This window comes from Nasonia vitripennis, chromosome 1 (genome assembly GCF_009193385.2).
Source record: "Nasonia vitripennis strain AsymCx chromosome 1, Nvit_psr_1.1, whole genome shotgun sequence".
NCBI lineage: Eukaryota > Metazoa > Arthropoda > Insecta > Hymenoptera > Pteromalidae > Nasonia > Nasonia vitripennis.
The window spans coordinates 23039198-23050026 of record NC_045757.1 but is presented as its reverse complement, the minus strand read 5'-3'; the positions used below and the strand labels follow the sequence as shown (position 1 = coordinate 23050026).

General features: G+C 33.1%; 1 protein-coding gene across 1 annotated transcript; it reads right to left on the bottom strand.

Annotated features, from left to right (window-relative positions):
* Positions 1-2246: 2246 nt before the first annotated feature.
* On the bottom strand, positions 2247-5861 carry LOC100678877 (pancreatic lipase-related protein 2). Its single transcript, XM_003424890.4, has 6 exons — positions 5078-5861; positions 4737-4840; positions 3997-4313; positions 3829-3924; positions 3450-3701; positions 2247-3344 (listed from the first exon to the last, which is right to left on the bottom strand). The coding sequence occupies exons 1-6, from the start codon at positions 5534-5536 to the stop codon at positions 3244-3246; spliced, it is 1329 nt and encodes a 442-aa protein (XP_003424938.1). The 5' UTR covers positions 5537-5861; the 3' UTR covers positions 2247-3243.
* Positions 5862-10829: the final 4968 nt, after the last annotated feature.

Genomic DNA, 10829 nt, shown 5'->3' with positions numbered 1-10829 from the left:
CACAAATCACAGTAGGAACGCAAACATCAGTTAATTGGATTAAAATAATGACGGCTGGAGCCGGAATAGATACAAAGAAATGTAAAGCCCATTCAACTAAACATGCGTCAACCTCTGAAAGAGGATTAAATATTGAGGAAATCAAAAGTAGCACAGGATGGTTAGAAAAGTCAAAAGTATTCATGAAATATTATAATTAACTAATTGAAAAAGAAAATAACACATTTTTCAATATTGTCATGCCATAAAAAGAAAAAGATTCACGAGAGACAATGATACAAAAATACAACAGATAGTAACAGCGGTTTATTCTAAAAAATTGTAAAAAGATAACGTATGAATATGAGGAAAATATTTATAAAAAGTATGATTGTAACTGTATCAAAGCAGCAAATATACAATACTAGAAATAAAAGTTAAAAGCAAGAAGCGTATTTTGTTAAAGTTATTCTAAAATAACTACAGGTATAATACGTATATAATCTTGAGAGCGAAGCTTGAAGTATAGTTAATGATCGTACGACTTACCTGTAAAGAAGTGCGATTCGCTCAAAGAGACTATATCCCACCTCAAAGATAAAATAACAATAAGAGTATAATGAGAAGAAAAAATTTACCCACCCCTGAACCTTAACAAAATTTCAAATCTCTGAAAGTATGATAGGAGCGCGTGTGAGCGCGGAGAGAACATGTAAGATGGTGCCATCTAGAGTGAGATGACGGGCATAGTGTAGATAGATTGCGTGGTTCGGCGAAGGATTGAGAAACTACTACAGGTATAATACGTTTATAATCTCGAGAGCAAAGCTTTCGTGTAATAACGATCGCACTTCCTTACAGGTAAGTCGACACGATCATTAATTACATCTTGTATTTTGGAAATACTTTGAGTAATTTAAAATTAACATTATTGTTTACGCGTAATATTCTGGTCTATACCATTTCACACATTTTCAAAATCCTAACATTAAAAAAAAATAAAAAAGCATTTCAGTCTTTTTCTAAAGTAAAAAATAAAAGACTCAATACATGTAAAGTAACTAACATAAATGATGATAATTTTTTTGTTGAATTATTTATCACTAATGAGAATCTGTTATTCTGTGCCTCTACCCAAGTTTTGCTTGCTAGTTTTCATTCAATGGCCACTTTTTTCCCAGCCGACCGCCCATGCTTAAAAGTACTCCTTTTATACCCATCCTTTTGGTGACTCCACCCCGCTAACTGAACCCTACTTCTTTAACTGCCACCGCATCCATGTAATTCACACCCCACCCATATAAGTGTCTTCCTATACTTTCCATATGAATAACGCCTCTTTTAACTGACTTACTTATACCTAATGCTAACATTGTACTTGTTAAGATGGATGGATTTTGTATTCGTTTCAGATGTATTTTTCAGTAAAATTTATATAAATTTTTCCGTATTACCCTGGTAGAAAATAGATCAACTTCGATGGTGAACGTGTTAACTCATTAAAGCCCATGCTAAGACTGGTTGAGATAGCGACAAACAAACTGTGCTATCCTTTGCATAAGTGAAAAATAAAATATACGTATTTTTTCTTATGTCATTTGCAATTGTTTATAACAAATTATTTAAACAAATTACAAAAAAATTTATAACTTTCAAAATCTGAATGTGGGAATCGATTTTAGAGGTAAAATCGAGACGAAAACCCACATAACACTTTTCTGTCAGAGGCCAATTAGTTATTGTAATGTAGGAAGAAACATTCAGCCTCCTGAGAGTGTTTGAAAAAATCGTATAGAATGAAGCTAATTATTGTATTTATCCATCAATAGTCCTACTTTATGACTTTTGCAAACAGGTATAGAACATTTCTAAAATCTAAAATCTAAAATTTTTCCGATTATTAATTATTATTTCAAAGAATAGATCCAATGTATGAATGTTTTCAACCGTTAGCCCGCCACTCAAACGCGATCTCTAACACGGAAGGATTTGCGAAATGAAATAAACTTATCCAATTACAGTATAAGATCTCAAAATTTATCAGTAAAAAATACTGATATGATTCCACATACCATGCAAGAGAATGAAAACAATTATTTGTCAATAGTTTATTTCTACATAAAGATAACAAATTGAACTCTGACAAAAAAGTGTTATATAGGTTTTCGTCTCGATTTTACCTCCAGAATCGATTCCCGCATTCAGATTTTGAAAATTATGAATTTTTTTGTAATTTGTTTAAATAATTTGTTATAAACTATTGCAAATGACATAAGAAAAAATACGTATATTTTATTTTTCACTTATGCAAAGGATGGTACAGTTTGTTTTTTGCTATTCCAGATAGATTTTGCTTGGGACTTGACATGGTCACTTTTTCTTCCCAACATGCAATTGTTTCTTCCTATATTACACTAACAAATTGAACTCTGACAAAAAAGTGTTATATAGGTTTTCGTCTCGATTTTACCTCCAGAATCGATTCCCGCATTCAGATTTTGAAAATTATGAATTTTTTTGTAATTTATTTAAATAATTTGTTATAAACAATTGAAAATGACATAAGAAAAAATACGTATATTTTATTTTTCACTTATGCAAAGGATAGCACAGTTTGTTTGTCGCTATCTCAACCAGTCTTAGCATGGGCTTTAATGGGTTAATCAAATGGAGGCATTTTTTTTTTAAATGAACATTTGAATTTCTTATAATAAATCTAACTTTATGGTAATTAGTTAAAGCATCTACATTATAACATGTTTACCGGGACATTTTTTTAAATATACCCGATTTTAATAAAAAAATAACCACGGTGTGAATTTTTTAATTACAAATTTTTTTTAGGCTTTTAGACTTCCCGACTTAAACGCATGCGCACTATATGAGCCAATCACAAAACGTCTATCTTGGATTCACAACATCCAGTCATGACTTTTTATATAGGGATAGGGATAGGATATAAGATATCAGGATAGAATGTATCTTTTTTTTAGGTATAGGATATGAAAATACATAAGGATTTTCATATTATAGATACTATATGCAAAATTATATGCTTAAAAAAATCAACTGTCATAGTTTTAGAAAAATATGTGACTTAAACTTTTTGGGCATATTTTGTTTTACGATAATTTAAATTATCGAGATTAATGTATATTTCACGTTGTTTAAGTGAATATGATAACATATAGCCAAAACGAAGAATTTATTTAATTTTTACACTTTTGTTTTTTTTTTTTTTTTATAAAACATCTATATTGCTTATTATAGAATATGTCCAACTAATTTACCGACAGGATTATTTTTTAAAGCTTCATCATTTTCCAGTTGTTTCTTTATATGCTTTCTATTAACCTCAGAAACATCTAAAATTAATTTATTAAATTAAGTTAAGAAAGCTAATAAAATAAATATTGTAAATTATTTCAATAATAAATAAGACATTTTTAATAAAAATATTCGATACTAACGACAATAATGAACATCGTCACCCGTTGGTACAAAGTATGTGCCATCTTTATCTGGATGGTATTTGATAGAATTAACACCCATTTCTGGGCACACATCTTCCTCACAACCTTCTTTTACAAGTGCAGATATGTTTTCATATTTCTGATTCCATTTGCGTCCTTTAAAACGACACTCATCAGAAATCCTGGTATTAATAGAGTCTGTTAACAATTCATGGGAACGGCCATGGCTGCAAATGGATGATTTAACAACTAAAATAATGAAATGCATTCAAAATATAATTCACATATCAAATATAAGTACCATAGCATATACAAAATCATATTATTGAATAGTGATATCACAACAGAATTTTACGTTCATTTTTGGGTTACTAACTGTCAACTGGTAGCAAAAGAAAATCCCAAAACGTGGTATTAATTTTTGCACACCCTAATTGTATTTTTCCTCCATTGGGATAATAGTCAGCGTGACCTGTATAAAAGTTTTTATAATATCGATAGAAAACATTGTAAGTAGTAGGTTTTGGGTTAATCATAATCTTACCTAATTGAGTGGGAAGTCCAAGTCCTAAAAGCAAGATATTTTGGGCATTTGTATGAATAATATCGACGTATTGCGCATCAGTCTTATCTAACTTCAAACTTAAATCGGCTTCTGTAAAACATGGTTGAGCCGGATCTAAACCAGTAATTCTTTCTAACCTAAACTTTATCTTTTCATCTTTGTCTTGTTCTCGTAGGACGTATGAGGCGTGACCACTAATATGTGAACCTAAACTGTGTCCAACAAGGTACAATGAACCAAATTCTTTAGTCTCAGGCGAACTATCCAGTATCTTTCCCTTTACAATACTTAGTAGCCTAAAATACATTTTTATCATAATTTAAAAAATATGTAAAATAACATTGAATGACTATGCTTTATAAACATGCGTCACCATATCATAGTTAATATAAATTATTAAGAAATATCGTATATTTTATGTTAATATTTTTCTCATCAGTAGATATAATTTAGATAATAAAAAAAGCATGTATATACTAGAAACTATACAGTATACAATATCATTTTTTAAAGTATTTTTTAAGTATTCTATCAGTGATCAAATTTACTATTAGTCTAGAATTTTAAAAAATGACACCTTTTTTATTGTAACATGGAAAAACGTCACATAAAAATGCATAGGTTTTTGACTTTTTTTAGAAAAATATGCTCTATTATTTAATATACAAAACGCTTCATATTAAGCAAAGATTTTATAAATATAGAAATGTGTATTTTACTTAGCGATTTCAGTCCCAACGATTTTTGTGCTAATTGAAGCTGACACATAATTCCACGTATTGCTGCCCTTTTGCCAATCTACAACAATGACATTTACATCTTCCTAGGAATAAATTTGTTACATAAATAAATTGTTGAAAAACTCATTAAAAACATAATTAGTTTGCATAATATTGAAGGTATGCCACCACCCAATGGTAAAAGCGTCAGAATGCAACTCGTATGATGATTTTTATAATATACACACTGTTTTAGGGCGAAACAATTTTAAACCCTTGCTCATACATTTTTGGATGTAATAAACAATACAGAATATAAATTCAAATAATATGTTACGTACCAATTTTAAAAATGCGTCTTTCATTTCCTGTACCCAATCTATTGTGCCGCTTGACATAAATCCATGTGTTATAATCACAGTTTTTCGGTTACTTTTGTACGGAAGATTATTTATGTCGAAATCGACATCATTACGAACTGTCACATTTCCCGATATATCGCGAGAATAGAAATAATATCTTACATCTTCAGCTTTTGTTTCCTGCGTGAAAAGTTTTTCCACTATATTTGCGAATAATGCAACAGGAATACCAAAACAATTTAATGTTTTACTTTTCAATTTAGAAAACTGCGAAGATATTTCGTCAAAAGTAGAATTATCATTTGATGGATTTTTGCCTTTAGAAGTTTCTGATGACTGATTATTCGATCCCGGAATTAAATCAGTTATTTCAAAAGTCACGGAAGTATTCACGAGTAAAAGTAAGAATGTGGTTGTAAAAAGAGATTTGAACATCATTTTATAATCTATACGTTTGGAAGATTTTTTTCTTTTGTGAGAATGGCAAGGAAATCTCAACGACTAACTAAGCTTAAGTCAAATCGAAAACTAAGAATCTCTTGTGCCGATCTAGCATTTATACCGTCTGTTCGTGAATAGTAATTTGTGCTATTTGCAAGTATTATTCATCAACCTGATAGTATTTTACGAGTACTCATGTATTAACAAATGTTGTTTTCCAGACAGAATTCTCGCACGTACTCAAGGCAAGCCATGTGAATTTCAAGTTTTATGAATATTTTCTTAGATGATATGTATCTTGGCATTACAATACGGTCGCGTTGGTACTAATACTTCCTGACTGATGCATGAGCGCAAATCTTGCAGCTTATCAACAATTTCATAACAATGCCACTAATATTTTTCTTTTTTTAATGTAAATTGAAACAGTGATGCGCATACCGCATTTGAATGCAACTTCAAGAAAATCGAAATTTGCATGAAAATTAACTGACTTTAAAGAGGAATATATTAAAATTTGAAAAAATTATATACGCAATGTTAATCGGTAAAATAATCATCTAGCTAGCGTGTTCATACTCAATGCTTAATTTTCTCTGATCGCAGAAATTTTTAGATTTATATTATAATACCTGTATTATAACGAAATTATGATGTTACCAACGTAAAATAAGAATAATATATTGCGCAACTAGGGGGTAACATTGGCTTTTTCAGACTCGGGTGATATTTTGAGCTGCAGAGTGAGGAAAAAACTCCCAAGGGAGTACATTTTTCTGGAAAAAATTACTCCCTTAGGAGGAAATAGTATATTGTGTAATCGCCTGCGGCTCATACTGCAAACTCCATACTCGGCCTAAAAAAGCCCGCTTAGCCCTTGGTGCACACCATATTTTTAGAAGATTTGCCAATGAATTGAGTAGCGGAGCAAAAGTACTTTTTCGAAATTAGGGGGCGCAAATAGTATATTTTCGATACAAGTGCGCGAAGTAAGCGATTCTCGCACGGGTGTAGTTTGCCGTCCGAGCGAACCGGGGTGACAAAACATCCGTGCGAGGCTCGCTGACTCCGTGCACATGTATCGAACCATATTTTTTAACACTACGTGCGCGAAACGCGGTTTCTCGGGCTCGTTTTTCGTTTAGCGTATGCGAAACGACGTTTCCATAACAACGGTACGTTTCGCGTCATATTATTTATTTTGCGCACTAGTCAAAAAAACTGGCGTTTCGCACACGGAAAACAAGCCCGAAAAATCGCGTTTCGCGCACGGAGTGTTAAAAACAAAATTCTTGGCGATTTGTAATTCCGATGACCGTTATATTCGAATTCAACAACAACAAAATACATACAGATTGATGATACACATATTTTCCGTAATAATATCCACAAAAATCATCGTTTTAGCATACAATTGTTAAATAACAAACAATCTATCAAGTTTTTAGGTTTGAGATTATTACATTCGAGTTCTATTCCCTAAAAAACATACAAATCGATGTGTCACACATATTCCATGAGAATACGCGAAAATCGACTTTTTATCAATAAATTGTTAAATAATGAATAATCTAATAATTTATTAAGATGAAAAATGTCAAATTTGAGTTCTGCGCCTCAAAATACATATATAGTTATGTATTGCCAATTATTACATATAAATGTAATCATTGGCATATTTCAAATTACCACGATGTATTCGCAAGTTAAGGCATCGTAAAAGGGTGCTGGCATCGAGTCTGTAAGTTATACCATATCACATGATCATTGAAGGAAGGTTTAAACGTGATTTTAGTAGTTTAAAGGGACAGAAGTTAAGAATTAAAAGATTATAGAAGGAAACAAAATTGTTAATTTCAACCATATATTATTATGTGGACATTACGGAATGCAACCTGAATTCAAACGTAACGCCAATACTCTTCGAGCCAAAGAGAGTGGAAGCAAAGCCAAAGAAGCTTATGAAAAATTGTCAGCGCATAAAGTTTTTGAATTTGGGTTAATGGTTTTACCAATTTCACGTTGGTTCAGCTACAGTGCTGATGGAATAACTAAAATGAAAGATCAAGATGAACATAGTTTTTTTTAGTTTAAATGTCATAATAATGAACAGAATTTGAATATAAATGAAAGTAATCGCACTTTAAAAAAATCCTCCTTATTAAGGTCAAATTCAGTTAACTATGTGCTTGTACAACTTGAAAACGTGTCTCTTTGTAATTTATAATCATGTTTCCGATACCTGTGATATAATTGCAATTGCTCGAGATCATGTTTTTTTGATATAGTTTTATGAAAGCACTTTCAGAGAGTGTTATTTTAATTTTATTTTACCATGTTTGGTAAAAAATAATACTAAAGAAAATTTCAAAATATGAATTAATTACTTCTGATGCCAGTATACTTTAGGATTTATGTAAATAATTTTGCTGACTGGTATTCGCCGGGATTTATCATAGTTTGACTTAAAAAAAATAAAGTCCAATTTTTCAAAAATATTCTGTTTGAATTTTTTTTTAAACGAAAAATTTGTTAGATGAGATTTTGGCGTGAGATCTTTCAATAGGGTTGTTTTCAAATAAATAATCCATACACGCAAAAACGCTAAAATCCAAGTCGAGACGCACAAGGGCAATCGTATGATCTGCTGTCGCATCCCTATATAAAAAAGTCATGACTGGATGTTGTGAAGCCAAGATAGACGTTTTGTGATTAGCTTATGTAGTGCGCATGCGTCTAAGTCCGGAAGACTAAACGTCTTAAGGTAAGGCGCGCGAAGCGCGCTGTTCAAGCTCTCGTATATTATAACAGCGAGGAATAAGCTCAGTGCTCCCCATAGCTATAGATATAGTAGCCGATGATACATTTTTCGTTGATTCTTGTTATTCCTCTGAATCCTTAGTTTCTATATACATACACGTAGCTCTTAATTCCCGACTCGTCAGGAATAAAGTACTAACTTTATGCTGGGGTGTGTTAAAAAATGTTATTTTTTATAATATTGGATCTGATCTATTTTTTATAATAATGAACCGACTGAACTAAAAAAAAACGAATTAAACATTTTACCGATTGATATTATTAATTTTTATTATTTTGCTAAAAGGAGCAATTTTCTTAAAGAAATACTATAGTACTTACCAGGCAAGGGGTATAAAAGAAGTTTATCGTACATGAGCGGGTGCGTGGGAAAAAATTCGCAAAATTCGACAGGGAGGGACTTTAACAACGTGCAACGATACCCCTCTAAGAGAAAACAAAAGTTTGAGAAAAAATGGTTTTTACATTTTAGCTCTTTACTTGAGAACCACTCGACGAAATCGTTTAAAATTTTAGCAGTAATTCGTCCGCATAATTTTAGCAGATTTCGTCCGTAATCGAGGCACAAAAAAAATCATTTTTTTCAGTTTTCGATTTATTACTGAAAAAAATAAGTTCTCAAATCACTTTAAATGTTAATGGGATATAGTTTGACCCGGACCCATTGACATGATTTTTTTCGTAAGGTTATAATGTTTTGTTTCAAAAATATGAATTTAAAAAACCTCTGCCAATTCATTGGCACATAGCTTCCTCCAACTTAATTTATAGGCCTAATAAATAAAATATTGTTTTAATATACAGTAGAATTGCCTGCTAATGTATGATGCGGTTTTTGATCGTAATTTAATATATAAGCTTTGGATGGTTCATTGTCTGAAAGTTTGCAAACCCCTCGGTTTTTTATTATAGAATACAAACGCTGCCGTCAATTTTTTTCACAGAATATATCAGTATGACATGAATTCATAGGGAGGGACTTTAACGACGTGCAACGACACCATAAGAGGAAGCAATAGTTTTGAGAAAAATCGGTTTTTACATTTTAACTCTTTACTTGAGAACCAATTGAGAAAATCGTTTAAAATTTTACTAGCAGATAGATATTTTTATAGTAAATCACCACATAAAATTTTGAAACGTTTGACTACATTGTTTTAGATATATAAGAAATAGAAAAATTTTCAAAAAAAAAGTTGAAACCTTGATATCTTAAGAACCATAGGGATTTGAAAGCTGCGCAATGAACTTAGCCAAAACACATAAAATACCTACTTCTTCCCAGAATCTCAAGTGCAATAAAGCCTTTTTACGTCCGTAATCGAGGCACAAAAAAACTCAGTTTTCGATTTATTATTGAAAAAATAAGTAAGGTTATGATGTTTAGTTAAGATAACTTACTGCAATGCCAGCGCCCGGGAACACAGGGAAGGGAAACCCAGACAACCCCAAGTCTCAGATCCCGGAAGGCGGGTACAACGGAGGAAGTCCCAACTACTCCACAGGATAGAAGTGGAGGAAACAAAGGAGCCGATAATGCAGTGTGCGTTATTTCGAGTATGCCGCCTATTGACCTTCTAGCAACAGAACGAAAGAATATATACGAAGGAAACCGGCGTGGTGACAATACTCTAAAGGAAGTTTGGAAATCCGCAATGGAACAAACCTTAGCTGCGTGGCAAAGACGATGGGACTCCAGTGGAAAGGGGCAATGGACGCACCGCCTCATACCACGTATTGTTGGCTGGACCAATAGACGACACGGGAAAGTGAATTACTACCTTACGCAGTTTTTGAGCGGACATGGGTGATTTCGAGCCTACCTACACCGCTTCAAGATAGAGGATAATACAAATTGCCCAGTACGTTTGGAAGCAAACGAAGATATGGAGCATGTCTTCTGCAACTGTTCGCGATACGAAATGGAACGAGAAGAACTCGAGCGTTACCTTCAGACTAGGGTGACCCCTGAGTCAATGATGACAGCTATGCTAGCGTCGAAAGATAGCGGGTGCGCAGTAAACAACTACGTAATGACCATTATCAAGAAGGTTAGAAATGACGAAGAGAATAGAAGGACAAGGCGAAACAGCTGAGTAAAACTGTTGCTAGACGAAGCCCACTAGATAATAGATACAAAACGCTCCTCGGACTGATGCAGAGGACGTAGGTCACAGAGTTGAGCTCTCACTCCCCTGCCCGATGCAGAGAAACGTAGGAGCTAGGATTGAGTACCTCTAAGTGCTCCTCAGACCGATGCTGAGGAACGCAGGTAACTGAGTTGAGCCCAGACTCCCTCACCCGATGCAGAGGAACGTAGGTGTCGGGGTTGAGAGGAGAAAAGGATGGCCGGTCGATGCTACTCGAAGTAGACGATCGGACGATGCGGCAGGAAGCAGACGTCTGGACGATGCAAAAGGAAGACAACAGCAGGACGATGCAGAATGAAGAAGACGAGTTTGATCCTGAA